The 15,705-nt window shown below is 37.0% G+C and overlaps 1 protein-coding gene across 1 annotated transcript; it reads right to left on the reverse strand.

Annotated features, from left to right (window-relative positions):
• Window positions 1–1,272: 1,272 nt before the first annotated feature.
• LOC102040611 (dynein heavy chain 11, axonemal) lies at window positions 1,273–10,131 on the reverse strand. Its single transcript, XM_031057635.1, is given in 14 exon segments — window positions 1,273–1,288; window positions 2,199–2,341; window positions 3,007–3,084; window positions 4,507–4,705; window positions 4,803–4,835; window positions 4,837–4,883; window positions 6,994–7,144; window positions 7,948–7,997; window positions 8,000–8,048; window positions 8,708–8,804; window positions 8,807–8,843; window positions 8,955–9,111; window positions 9,916–10,005; window positions 10,007–10,131. Coding segments are annotated over 14 exon segments (1,236 nt in total). The 5' UTR covers window positions 10,096–10,131.
• Between the last annotated feature and the right edge of the window lie 5,574 nt (window positions 10,132–15,705).

Genomic DNA, 15,705 nt, shown 5'->3' on the forward strand with positions numbered 1-15,705 from the left:
TCTGTCAGGGTCACAACCTAGAAATCATCAGTAAACTTTTCAGGGAAAGAAAGTTAAGATATGTTGTTTAACAAGAACATGATCAAGGCAATCATGTTTACTACAGACCCACAGAGGATTATCTGCAACACAATGCATACACTATTCCTTGAACAAGCTAAACAAACTCTGTTTGAACATGCCTTAGAGTTTTTCACTGGAATCACAGAGGGTGAAAAATTCAAAAGGTTTTACTTGACCTTGTATGAGTTTGCTAGAGTTTAATTAATTTAAAAGGTGACTAGCCTGCTTTGCCAACATGAGTTCTCCTGAAAGCAGACAAATGCAGAGGAGGGGAAAATCTCTCTCAAGGTCAATGGAACTAATCAGAAGATGATTCAGAGAAGGAGTCTAAGTTTAGGTGCTCCAAAATGTTTCTTGAAAAAGCCATTTCCTGTTTCTCAGATAAAGTTAGATTTTATGGCTCACCCCTCCAGGCACCTTGCTGAGTAACCAGAGGATTACTATGGTTTAAGTTTCTAAGACAGGAAAGCATAAAACTCCAATCACTATCCAAAGATTACATTCAGATCTTAGATTTGGATTTCATTACATTCCAGCATTTCAGAGATCCCACAAAATTGGTTTAGCTGTATAATTAATAGAAGGAAAGAAGTCTGTATCCTACTGTGCTTAGACTGATTGATTTAGATTTCCTACAGTAACCTTCCATCGATGCCTTGAGAAGGCTGACCTAGAACAGAGACCAGAGTTAAAGAATAAAGTAGGTATTTATTAAAAGGCCTCAATGGACACACCTTGGGCCGTACAAGAGCTCAGCCAGGGCTACACCCAAGATGGACCCAAAATGGTTACAAAATGGACAACTGGTCATGGGGTGTCACACTTCTATAAGTTTTGGTCCATTAGCATATTGGAGTTAATTGTCCAGTTATAACTTTAGGTCATGGAGTCCATCCTTCTTGTTTTTCTCTGTTCATTCCACCATTGTTTGTGCTATTTGTCCTGAAATTTGTATTGATTGTCCTTGGTCTCAAGCTAGAACAGGAATTATTTTATCTAGCTACTCTGTAAAGAAAGCTTACCATCACTTTATATGAAGCTCAGAGCCACACAGTAAAGCAGCACCAAATCTGAAAAATATAAAAGCTAAAACTTAAGGCATCATCATAGTCCAGTGATGCAAGGACTTCAATAATGGAATCTTAAAGCTATTTTACTGAGAGGCTTTCCAAATACTGGTTTCAATAATCTCACCATTGATACCTCGAGTTACATCAGCTCACATCTAGGAGGTACAATCAGCATTACAGTATTCATAGGCTAATTTAAGGCTCTTTTCTGTGCCAAATAGGCAAGACACAAAGTGTAAATTAGGTATTAAATATTACTTAGCAATAGTGAAAACCGAAGAAATTATAAGAATAAAAGGAAAAGGAATGCAGAGTGCAAAACTGTCTCCAGAAACCTAGAGGAAGAAGAAAATGGGAAAACAGGTAAAGGGAGAACCACTGTAATTGTGTCTCAATGGCCCACCTTGTTAGCATCCATAACAGTGTTGAGGGACTCAGTCTACATAGGATCTATATCCCTATTTAAAACAAACCTTTTTTACCCCTCATGGGTAATATTGGCTTGTCCTCTCAGAGAAGATGACAGGAGAACTGCAAATTATATTTCAATAGAATCTTATCACTTAAGTGCTTAAACAACAACATTGTACTGCAATTAAAACTTCAGAAGATGACACATCACTGAAACAAGAAGCTTTTGTAACATCAAACCCATGTTTTCTTCCTTTGCTTTTTTATTAGGTAGTTATTTAAAATAACAAAAAATTCAGTGAACACTCAGTACAGCAAAATGACTGCATTTTATGTAATAATGATCTGTTTTGATTACAGGAGAGTTGGTCATTAGTCTTCATGATACAGGAGATATAAGGGAGCTGCTGCGGGTCTGGGGAGGAAATAACAGGCCCTTCAAGGCAGCTGGATTAGAACTGTGCAGGCTAATACCTTCCGTCTACCAGCATCCTGCCCTGCCCTCCAGCCTTCCCAGAACCACCAGTGCTCTGCACCCACGTCCCGCTGCATCAAAACTTCAGAAAAATGGAAGAATTCTATCTCTTACATGTTCTCTGAATTCTGGTATTGTCCATTTTGGATGGAGAATGACATCCTAGCAAGAACACATACGTTCCTTGCCATCTTTCCACTCCCAGGTTTCCTGGTGTACAAAACCACACAGTTTTCAGAACAGCTGTCAGAACTTCTCCATTAAAAGTTAATTCCAAATGGGCATTTGTGTTCACATACATGTGATAAAGAACTTTCAGAACCTGAAGGGAAGGAGCAGGGTGAATGTTAGTAACACCATTTTCATATAGTGGGAATTTTTCACTTTTTTCTGAACTGGATCTTGGACTGAATCCCTGTACTCAGCCAACAGTTTACATTAATTTATTCTTGTCTCTGTGCTAGCTTAGCCCCAAATTTCCATTAAGCCTAAGGATAGGAAAGGAGATTCCCAGTCTGAAATAGCCATATTCTGCACTCAATTCTAATAGAAAGTGTTAAATGGAGAAGAAAATCTATGCAGCTGCCAACGTTTAGTAGCATAAATAAGCAAGCATTATGCATTAGAATTATTTGTCTAGTGTTTTGGCAGGACATTCCATGATGTCTGTCTAGAAGTCTAATTAAAACATCCTGCTTCTCCTTCCAGAACAAAGTATTACTTGGTCTATCTGTCAAATTGAATGTTCATTACTTCATACCATGATTAACTGTCCTTTGGGACATGCAAAGAGCATATAAAATGTAGAATTTGCTTGCAACATTTGCACTTTCTATTGCTCATCATGCAGCTGACCGAGTGGCCTCAGCAGTGTGCTATTACCCTGCAGCCTCAGGCAAAGGCAACATGAAGAATTTGTTATGCAAGAGCTGTGGCAGTTTCTTTACAAGGTGAGATGGAAAACATGCTGCATAGGCAGGAAGGTACCTTATCCTTCCCATTCCCTGCAATTCCATCGACAAACACAGAGTGACACACTGCTGCCTGCTCCTCCAGCTGAACATCCTTCCACACAGAAAGGACACACAGGGAGCACCTCTCCTCTCCTGCTGTGGTTCTTATCACAGAGACACAATTATTTGCAAGATTTTTTCCCTCTCTGCATTCTTATTCCCTTTAATAGGAAAAAAAAAGCTTGCACTTTCTTGGCAGATTTGCCTCAGCAAAGCTAATGTTGCATGAAGTAACATGGTCTCTCAGAAAATGTTAAGAGTTAGTGCAAAGGAATTAAAGCAGTTACCTCAGCAAGTGAGAACAAATCCTATTCTGTCAGACAGCCACATAGTCCAGCAGGACTGTGGAAACCCAAGCACACAGAGCAGTTACCACAATTTTGCCACTGCTTTGGCAGAGTGGATTCTGCAATCAGTTGTACAGCTGGAATTCAGAAAAATACAAAGTCAGTCTCCTAAAGCAATACGTTGCTTCCAAAGAAATAGTTGTATGAATCACAGATTAGAAATAGCTTGGCTGCTCGTGGATTTCTGTTTTAGTGAAGAGTATTCACTCTCTTTTTCCTAAGCCTAACAGGAACAAGTTCATGATCCTCAGTGCTTGTCTTCTGATTTACCCAGTTAGCAGGAAGCAAAATACTCTGTCAGAAGGCTGATTGTGAAGTTCATAATACCTCAAGGCATACTTTACTGTTTTTCACCCTTCTGTCAGGATAATGGAATAGGAGAGAAGAGTAGAAAATCCTTTTTAAATCTTCTGATCAGTCACATTCAACTAGCCTAGTTATTTCCAATATATCCCAATAAAGGCAAGGATGTGCTGCCACATACAGCAGATGCAGATGTTCCTTGAAGAAAGGTGGGAATAAATACATTTTTTATTTGGTCTGTGTACTAACCAGTGTTTCTATGTTTCAATTTTTCACTCTGTCTGTAATTAAAATAAATTAGCGCCTAAATTTAGCTTATGGGCAACTAATTATTGTGAGTATACATGCATGCATGCATGTACTTGCATGCATTTAATGTGTATAGCACAACATGGACTATACTATACCTAAAAGCCAGAGCAAAAAGTCATATGTGGCCATGCACATTCCAAATCCACACCTTCTTATTTACGTGTTTTTGTTCCCTTAGTCTTACCTCACTATAAATATCTGACCAACAATGAATTTGCTACAAAATACAAATTCTTGTTACCATGCACAAACAAACGTTTTTGTCACTCTAGACTGTCACTGTACACAGCTTTTTCAAACAGGACGCACGTTTCCTAATGGACATATTTATCATACTGAGGAACATTACTGCCATGATGAAATGCCTTTGAAATACTGAGTCATTGAGAGACACTTTATCAATGCTTTAACATATTCAAAAATAATCTTTGTGTCTAATACAAACAACCCATTGGCAATTATCTTGATAAAAAATCTTAAGGGGAGTGATTCAAGACAATGAATTTGTTTACTTTGAGAATAAAGTTCTCTTCTGTCTGCAAGTACAGCTCCAGGGTAGATTGTTTAACCATCTGCTCAGACTGTAGGTTCTCCATCCTCAGAACATCCAGAGATGGAAACAGGTCACTGATCACGCCTGTGAAAATTGGGATATCATCTGTCACTATTTTATGCAAATTGAAGTCTCTTAAGATGGACATAAACACATGGAAAAAGAGGGTAAACAATCTACCACAAGAACATTAAATAATTTTTTAGGAGTCTGTTTTTATCCAAAGAAAAAACACCAGAAATATATTTTACCCAATTCTCAGGGATTTTCTTATCTCCTTGTTTCAGAAATTACCAAAACTGACTTGATAGCGTGAAGTCCCCAGTCATAACAGCCCTACAAAGACATTTTAACTAATCATGTTAGCACATGAAATTAAGCAGTAATGTTCATGAAGAAAACAATCATTTTACACACAGAGTAAAAAAAGACATTTTTATTCACTTGTAGTCTTTCAGTGGCTTTTGGTCAGCATTAGAGGTTGACTAAAAATATAAAAGGCTGAAATATATATATATATCTGTATGTCTATATAATTTTCAGTATTCCACCATTTGATTCCCTATCCTTAACTGGCTACCAGCTGAGTAAAGTTTGAAAAGATATTCTGCAGTCACACCTAGGAATTCAATATAAATACAGCCTATTGGTAGTATCAATTCCTCACCCTCCCCCCACCAAAAAAACAAACCAACCCCAAAATAAACAACAAAACTGGAAGCAAATTCACAACTTAAAAATGCACCATTTTAAGTTGACAGATGCTATGCATCTATCCTCTTCCACGACAGTGGTAACCCTAAGCGTGAATCAAATACAGCACAAAAAATAATTAAAGAAAAAAATTTTCAAACGCAGGACAGTTCATGATCAGTAAGAAAGTAATTTCTGAGGTAAATTATTATTTATCTGTTATCTGCATTGAAAAGGAGTCTCCACATTTTAGAAATGGTACATCTAGGCAAATAAGTTAAAACAGAATTGATAACAAAACCAGGAAATTTAGGAATGGACTGTGCTTAATAAGATTTTTGTTAGATTTAGGCAAGGGTTTTTTTGGCATGTTTGGGTGGGGGTTTTTTTGTTTGTTTGTTGTTTTTTTGTTTGTTTCTTTGTTTGCGGGATATGCGTCTTAAAAGCAGCCTGGTGTGTGGCCTGTCCAGTGTGCAAGGACTTCCTCTGCTGTGGTGTCACAGGACCAGAAGTGCCTTCACAACATAAGCCCTGAAAGCCCTGATTGATAACCCTGTTCTGCAGCAGCTTCCATAGGCTAGGATCCTATTGCCCCAAAGGTACATTTAAAGTTCTAAAAGTCCCAACACTGGAGCAATACTCTTAGAACTCTCTGAACTGCTGTATATTTTATGCAGAAGCCCAGAATTTTTTTCTCAGAGTTATTTGATTTCTCCCATTTCCATTAAAAGTAAACCAAATGAGACTTAAAAAGTAAATAAAGAACATTCTATATTTTGCTTCAAACATTAATGTTTCTATTATTATTGTAACTATGATTAATACTGAAGCAACAAACAATGGTATAAATTACTTTTCTCAATTCAGAACGTGCTTCCAGGACAAAGTAATCATTAGACTCAAGGAATCCTTGTTCTAGTGAAGCAAACAATATTAATTACCTTTAGATATGCACGGTTTAATTTCATTATCTCTAGAAAATTGCAAGAATGTGTCAAGAAATCTTCAGGATATTTAGACATGATTTTGAAATTATGCAAGCATGAAAATAAAGTTGTTTTTTATTTCATAAAGGCCCTGCCTGCTATTTGAGTTTATGGCTTAAGGTTGAAGGGTTCTTCAAGTTCTAATTCCATTGATATAAATGAATATTAGGGATATCTTGCAAAAAAATATACAGCTGGAGGTTATTAAAACAGCGTCCATACAGGGAAGAGATCAGTTTCTAGGGTTTGCATTTTTAAGATAATTCTGAATAAGAATTCTTTCTAGTATAATAACTAAAATATTTAGAAATGCTTTTCCACCCTCTTTGTTTCAAACAGTTGTTGCTGCTTTTACTGGAGAAAGTTTAAAGACATGTTCAGTTGATTACAATATGCTATGTGTTTTTATACAATTTATGTGTTTTAAACAATTTATAATCTGTTTCTCTCTTCTCCAAAAGATAGTTATTTACATGGGTGTTACACAGCAGCACAATGTAGTCAGTCAGCCCAGGTGTGAAGTGGTGATATACAAATTTTACATTACTTAATGTAAAACAAGCACATTACAAGCATCCAAACTTAAGAAAAAGGGACACTTTTTTCCAAATGCATTTATTAAGGATGGACACCTGATTTAGAGTGTCTTCAAAATACAAGATAAGACAATTTGCATAAATCCCTCCTATTATGCAATATTCAGCTGCACTGTATTGTGTGTGTGCTAATAGATATGTACTAAATACAGAAGCCCAAAGAACCCTCACCTCTTCAGGGAGCAGCTCCCTGCAGAGAGGTTGGAAGGTGATGAACTTTCTGGCTAACAGACAAACATCAATAAACCCTTCAGCAGACAACATAATTTTAGAGACCAGTTCAATGTCAGGGACAACCATGGCACAGGTTCTAGGGAAGGAAAAAACCCATAATCCAAATGCACAGATTAGTATTTAAACATGGTGAGAATAAGTCAGCTAAATCAAATGTCTGATGTGTGCAAACATTTTTAAAAACAGAGCTCAAGAGAGTCACAATTAAGACTGTCAATCAAACCTGACAAGGACCCCAGTTCAAAGCAAAATGAGCTAATTAGGCACTGGTGATTGTTAATATTCCATAATATTGCTGCACAAAAGAGGCTTCTGAGAAACACAGATAGGTACTGCCCAAACTCAGAGCAGGCACAGACTGCAGTGGTGGCACTTGCCACTGATCAAGGGGGCACAGCCAGCAGCTGTACAGGGCCTGGAAGCCAAGTGCAACACAACCATTGCTAAAAATGCCATCCTTTTTAAAATTCTTCAATTTTTTTTTGGAGAACTTTAGTGCTTTTATATGAAGGCTTGGTTACCTTTAAAGGTTTTACTGTTTCTTTTCTAAATATAACTGTTTAAACTTTTAGAACAAACACCCAGAAATTTTAATGACACAAATGAAAAATATCTCATTAAATCTCATTTATAAAGGAACATGAAGTAATAACGTTATTGCTAAACAATTTCACTATTTCCTCATTAAAAATCATTACTTAATTTACATACTCACAAAAAGGAGATCTTGAATTTTGTGTTCAAGCCAGCTACAAACCAAATCATTTTTTCCTCAGAGCTCTTTCTTACTACTAAAAAACCCAAATATTTCTTCTTTTCCCCATCCAGAAATATGCTGCTGAACTAAATGACCAGTTTTAATTTTGTCATATTTGAGTATGAATGTGGAACTTCTCATGTAGTTCTATCTGACCTGCACATCCAGGGATCATAGTAATAAAAGTATTCCAACTCTGAATTTCAGTGTCATGTTTTCACCAAGAAATACAAATCTGTTAAAAAAAATAGTAACACAAAGAAGAGTTAAAAGAAAGATATTACTTACCAAAGAAGAAAGCTCACTAGACCTCGGCAAGGTCTAGTGAGGTATTTTAGCTTTTAGTAATCTGTCTGGCATTGAATTCAGAAGGAAAACACTGGACTATTAGAGCCCCAGAAACTGCATGTGGCTGAAGCATGTCTATAGGAAGAATCACCTTTGGAAACACATAATAAAGGAGACTAGTAGGGATGCAGAGGGTTCGAAAAGGCCAGGAGGCAATAATGACTGAAAAACCCCAAAATGGAGAACACAGGACAGTGGAAAAACAAGGCATGTCTCAAAAGCACTGGAAAGTCCTGGAACCGCTGAGACTTCTTGCAAAGTTGAATCCCTCCAAACTTCTCACCCACAGGGTGCCATGATCTCACATGGTAGGACTTGAACTGCTTTCAATAGCAAAATTTTAATTGTAATCTGCTAGGACCAGAATTTACTCACATTTATTCCTGCAGTTTGAGGAGAAAGTTATTTTTGGGTAGTACATTACACAGATGATTTTGTGTTACCATCTAGTCTTTCATTTACAAATAGTTTCAGAGGAACTTCGGAGGAAGATATTACTGGTTCAGTATTTATAGCCTGCAAAGGACAAGGAAACACTCCTAGCACACTCACTTTTTCTTCCCAATTTTATTGTGGATAGGCTTTAATTGTACTGCCATTACTGACTAGACTTCCACCAAGAGATGACTGAATTCCTCAAAGCTCCTGTCTGGACCAAACCTTTATAGATATTCCCTACAGACTAAAGTTAAAATATTTAACTTCTTTTTCTTGAAAGCAGCAGTTTCAAGTGTAATTCACATGAAAAATAGGCTAAACAACAATCTCCATACTGCTTAACAGAACATCTCACCTCATCATCCATGTATTCTGAATAGTTGAAAATTTTCACCATCACACCAAGGGCGCAGCCTAAATCTTGCATGGTCTCTGTCTTCTCTGTGCCAGCTGCTCCTGCAGGGACACCACTCACTGCTAGGTGGAGAGCCTGAGCTGGAGTAATAGAACACCTTAACATATGAAAAAAGATTTTTTGGATTACAATGAACTTTCACAATATCAGGAGCTTTTTTATAACCCTTATGTTTCATGGATGATTTATTCCAAGTCCACTTTCTCATTACAATTTAATGTCCTAAACCACAAATGTATCTCTTCCATATTCATGTAAAATCATGGTATGGTAGTACTTGGAAAGTGCTTATTTTAGAAAAGAAAACTAACTACATCGATATTTTTTATCAAGAAGGAAGATCCTATCAGTGATCACATAGGACAGGAAACAGGAGGCTGTAGTTGCTGCGTTGCTTATTTCAAAGACTTTAATTTGGCCTCCCAGCTGAGGGTTGAAAGCATTAAGCTAGCCAGGATGCCTGAGTGTATCTTTTTGGATCACTTCTTTTAACAAGAAATTCCATACTGGAGCCAAAACATGCCCAGAAGTAAAAGTTTCACTGCACGTGGTATAAAGAAATAGTAGTTTGGACTTTCACAAATGAAAAAAAAAAATTGCTGAAAACTCCTGATTAACCTTGGCAAAGATCTGCTCATATTCCCCTTCAGACTAGACAATGAATATGTTAGCTTAAGCTATGCAAAAAATATTTCAGTTTTTATAAATGTAGTGGCCATTAAAATCATACCATTTCTTAAGTATGTGCACCTACATGCACATAGATTCTGAAATATATTGTGTCTTGATAACCTCGTAATATACCTAGGAGGTAGGAAAGAACTCTGAACTTGTAAGAAACATTTAGCTTTTAATTCCTGAAACAGATAAAGCAGGCACTGTTATTTACAGAAGTCATTACCTGCCAGTCAAAGGTATAATAACTTGCCAAGGGGTATTTCCCCAGTACTCATAAAAGTACTGAAACTGAGCATCACAAATGTTGGCAAAACTGTTTCTGGACATCATCCCATCTATGGCATACCTGTGACAGCAAGCAAAAATTCTGGAACTGGAGACCTAAGAGCCAGCAAGGAGTCATGGTGTTAGGTAGGAGCTATTCAGGTAGTACAAATGCCACCCATCACAAAGCTGCAGCTGTCATCAGCAGGTCTCACAACTCACTCCTAGCTACTTATGACTAATAACTACCACAATCTATTATAAAGGATTAGATGCACCTCGAGGCATTTGTGCTTCTATACAGATGCAAGTTTAATAGAAAATAATTTTAATAGAGCTATTACAGCAGAACACAAGGGCTCTCCATACAAACAATGCAGTCTTTGCAAGGGAGCTGATATTACCTTGACCACAATGAGTTTCATTTTACTCCTCAAGCCTTGTTTCCTCTTATCTGAATGCCACCTTAAAAGCCCATTTTATTTCTGAGGCTTAGGGGGAAAATAAGAATTCTTTCCTATTTCAATTCCAATCCAGTGGAACATTTTGGACATTCAAACCAACAGCATCAGTTTTACCTGAAATAAAGTTATACATAGAGTAAGCACTTTGGTTTAAATAAACATGCAATATTTCAGTTGTCTGCACATACAAAAAGTCACCACAGGAAGAGGAGATGCTCTGGAGGCGCACATGCCTCTGAAAAGAGAGCAAAACACCCTGTGAATTACTGAAGGCAGAACAAACTGTGAATGCAAAATACAGCTGATTCAAACATGCACCCTCTGGGCTTGAAGGCTTGCTGATACCTCTCTGCCATGAACATCTTTGGTAAAAATGGCCATGATTTTTTCATGATCACCCGAGGAAAGTTCTCCAAGCAGCATGGTAATAAAGAGCATTTAGATCAGTGACCTGAAAAGATTTAGGTAACCCTCTAAAACCAGATGGATTCCAGTCCTGTCATACCATTATTACTACTAGAAATTAGTTCTGCCTACATCATGAACTAATTCACCATAAAAACAGGCTTGTACATACAAATTTTCTGATATTCAACATGAGATGCCAGAAGAAATCCTGGTTTAAACAGAAATTTGAACCATCTCCAAAACAACAACAATCCAGGTGAGCACAAATGCTGCAGATGGTCAGCTAGGCAGAGTAGGAGGAATGGATGGATAAGAAGTTGTCCATGAAATGGAATTGAAAATTCTGTGGTTATAATCTCCATAGAGATATGTACCAGACTTTATGAAATTGTACTAATTGTACAAGAACATTTATTGGCAAACTAAAAATAGTCCTTAGGAAAGATCAGAGACATTTTAAAAATAGACAAAGCAATAAGGGGATGAATACAAAATACGATATAAATGACTATACAGAGTTATGTAATACAAAGTGACTATGGAATTATTCAGGTTTCATATTAAAAGGGGGTTCATATTAAACCCCAATGGCAGCTACTGCATGTAATTCAAAGGAGGCAAATGTAAAAATACATGGAAATATCAATAGAAGGATATAATGCCTTTTCTATTACAGGGAAAATTTAGACAGTTCTGTCAGATATTCATGACCCCTTTAAAGTCTCTTTCCTATTTTGTATTTCCCTTCAGCAGATATTCTATGTTGGAAAACAAAACCAAAAAGTTTTCACAAAGACAAAGAGTACTCACAGCAGGAGAAAAACATTTAGGAGAAGTTTGAGGTAAAAAAGGGTAAAGCAAAAAATCAAATGGCACAAGGCATCCTTCTGAAATGGGACTAAAACTAAACATAGATGTAAACTGGCTGGTCAGACATAAGCAAACCCAATAGTTTTGGCTTCCTTACACAAATATATGGGTATATATGTATCGAATTGTATATATACATACTGAATATGTACTCTGTTCTTAGCACACTATTTTGGCAGTATGTTCACTTTTAGCTTTTGTCTCAGGTCAGAATAATCCTACAAAACCCCAGTAATTAGGATGTGATATAAAATGCCCATGAGGTAGCAGAAATTGAAGAAAAAGCCATGTTTCTTTTTTCAGTACGTGCTGTATTGTTTAGTATGTTATGGTAATATGTTCATATGTTTAACATTTAATATGTAAACTATACTAATATGATTATTTTCACACTGTATTTACTTTCTGTAAATTAAACAAAAACGAGAGGTTCAAACCTTCTTCTTGTGGCAATCCTTCAGGGCTCTAGCCAAGCCCTCCTTCAGCCTACCAGATGCCATTTCTACATCTAAAACCCATTAGGTTTGTGAAGTACTAAACTCAGCCTGGGTTGGGTGTCAAAAACTCACTGTTCTCTCTGTCTCTCTTCATAGGCCAGTGTAGCCTCCATGGAGCAGAGAGGTACTGCACTGTATACAGTTTCCTCAAGGTGTAGCAACCAAGACTTGACCTTCTGAAACCAAAAACCCCAAGCATGCATAAATTTATGCACATAACATAAATGGCATATTTTGTACCAAAAATAAAGGAAGTTCATCTCATTAATCTTCACATAGGATTTTCGTTACATCAGCACTTTTTGCATGTTTGAAATGAGAGTGGATTTCCCCTCCGTTTTCTCTGTCACTGTACCTTCAGCCGGATTTAGATGAGACGCCAGATATTGGAAGGTTTTTTTACATATCCACTTGATTTGAACACAGACATACTGTCTTAAAGCTCCAAATAATAAAGTCTGGAGTTTTTGTGTTCAAAGCCCCAGAGTATTCACAGACAATACAGCATTTTCTGTCTCCATGTGCCCAAACATAGCTGTATCTTGGAGAAACTATCTCCAAGAAGCAAGCTGCATATACTTGTCCATTCAGTCTGGGGCCTCCCTGCTGTGACAATCAATCATTAGAACCACAGGCAACATTGATTTTATGCAATGTGAATGCTTATGCATTCAGCACTGTTCTGAGAACAATAACTTATTGTCTCAGAAGCTGCTGATCTGTTCTCCCTGACCTACCACTACCCAGTTAGCACACATGCTGGCTGGCCAGTTGGCAAATATAAGGCTCAGAACGAGCGGAAATATTCAGCTGACGGGAGATGTGTGAGAGCACCGGAGGTTTGGAGAGGTGTGTGCTAAAGGATAAGACAGGAGGGGATCTGAGACTATAAGAGAAGATGAAGTAAAAGGAGCAGCAGGAGAGAGAAAGTATGAGAAATGCAATATTCAACCACAGTCTTGATCAATTCTGTGACTTTGAGTACCTGTTTTTCCATTTTCATTAGTTTCAAACAGTAAACTGTCTACACTTCTTTTAAAACATTTTATGTACAAGAAAAAGATAGACAATATTAAATTATAGTAAATTACACAGTATTAGGTAACAAAATGTTCTGGGTTTATTATTATTTATTATTTTTTCCAAATTTATATAACTAAAAGTATTAGTTCATGCAATTGAAAGTGTCTATTTAATCTACATCCCAAAGAGGGCAAAATTCATGAAGGAGATTTCACATTACTCAACATATCTGACCATTAGATCTACATTTGTCATGGAACAGAATGTGCTCCTTTTCTGTGCTGTATTTCCCAAGGACAACATTTATATATTCCTCTGTATTCTCTTGAAATTTAAGATCAGCAACGTTGTCAAAAGTTTGATAAGGTGATGGGCTATTTGCATCCAAAAATACCAGATATATAGGGAAACCATTTACATTAGATTTGTGTCAATCACGCTAATGCATGGCTCTGTTAAAGTGGATGACTCTCTGACTGTTTCATGATTACTACACAGAAGGTTTTTATGGGGAAAAGCTGGGCCAAAACCATAAATCAGTGAATGGAGTTAATTACACTTCTGTCAGTTGTCAGAAGAGTCTGAAGGACAGAGCTCAATATAAAACTGAGAAGTCTTGAAATTGTTATTATTTATGGCTAATGCTTATTCTACAAATTGCCTTTAAGGTCTAAATGCCTTTTGTAGCTACACATCTCTCCAAAGTCCACAGAATTTGAAAATCACTGTCTACACACCAGCACGCTCTACTCCTGACACCTAAAACAGAAGACTTGTTTGCTGGCCTTATGTGTGGATGAAACAAATCACTGAGATTTAGTTATGTGGAGAATCTATGAGGGCCTACCATCCTGTTTGAAAAGGCTCCATGTTCAAGCCCTCATCACCTCTGAAAGCATCAGTTCTTCTGAGTTACAACTCACAGCCCTTCAAAAAAAAAAGGTTTTGCCTGAGGCACACTCAAAGCTGTAGCACTCAGAGAATTGATGGCTGTGGCTGGATAGTAACTGAGGCCAGGAGTATCATCTGGCATGTAGATAACATAGTATGAAGCTTCTGAAATACATCAAAGTGCCTGTGCTTTTATACAGATGGGTGTCACAAAACCTAGGAGATCATTGTTCAATTGAGGGATGCAGAAGGATAGCTACAAAACATTCCTTGTGCAAGGGGCAGCAGCTCAGTCAGTAACAGCCTACCAGACACCATAGATCTTCCAGTCTTACTTATCATCCCTATGCATTGCTTGCTTGAAAATCCATGCTAGAAGAAGAATAGATTTGATGATCTCATTGACTTTTTCCATCTCTAATTCCTGCAAATCTACAAACCAAAAATTCAAATAAATGCAACTTCCATGTGGCTAAATTTCCAGCAAAGACAGATCAGGATTTGTAACTTGTCTCTCATCTCTTCTTGCTGAACACCTTATACTCAGCTGGGAGAAAAAAAAGTTTCCTATCTTTCTTAGGCAAAATGTTCCTATTTTCAAAGTAAATCAGAAATTTGCTCAGAACAAAGGTGCAGTTCAATGATATTATCAGCTCACAAGGTTAGCTAGAAAGCTTCCCATTCTTGTAGAGAAAATGAAGTACATTAATACACAAAGAGGCTCAGCTGTTTTGGCTATGTTCCTCTTTAAAGAATGTCTAGCAAGTCTGCTGAAAAACCAAAATAGAAAAAAGGAGAAAGTATGTGCTTGCTTTCTAAGTATACAGACAAAGCTTCTTCACAAAAAGAGAGTCTGAAAAAGAGACAGAGATTTTAATGATCACCTTAAAGCCAGGAATTCCCTCCCAGTTAAGGTAAAAGTCAGACCAAACATTAGAACAGAACAATATAATCCACTATTGATTTAAAATAATAACAATGAACACAGCTGTAAGGAATAGAGAAGGTGGCAAGCCTTTTATGTTTCCTTTCCAGAAAATGAAAGGGAACATAATTTAATTCAGACTAAGGAAACCAGGGGAATGGAACTGTGCCAGAAAAGTCTCCCCAAACGGTAAGTTTGGGCCAAGGAAACTCCTCTTCAACCTTCCAAAGAGTCCAGCCTTAGCAAGTAAAGGATGAGAAAAAAAATTTCTCACTCAACAGGGCAGTAATGTGCAGATAAATTTAAAATAAAAAAAAACACCAAAGCAACAAATAACAAAGTAGATAAGAATCAGTTAAGTGGAGGAGCAAAGAAACCACGTTTTAAAAAGATACATGTATTATTTTTGATGTATGCAGAGTTAAAAACATGAAAACACATGTTGGTATTGACACAAGAACAATTAAGGATCAAAGGATTAAATTATTTATGTTTGACTGATGCATTCCAGCTATTAGATTGGTATCTCTCAGAACAAAAGTGACATCTCAAGAAACAGGTGTGTGTTGTTTTTGTTTTTGTTTTTTTAACTTCCTATTGCAACATTTTCCTGCAAGAAGAAAGACTGTGACTCTAAACGTGGCTGCCTCTAAAGCCAGGAAGAGTGAACG

Source organism: Geospiza fortis, unplaced genomic scaffold (assembly GCF_000277835.1).
Source record: "Geospiza fortis unplaced genomic scaffold, GeoFor_1.0 scaffold95, whole genome shotgun sequence".
NCBI lineage: Eukaryota > Metazoa > Chordata > Aves > Passeriformes > Thraupidae > Geospiza > Geospiza fortis.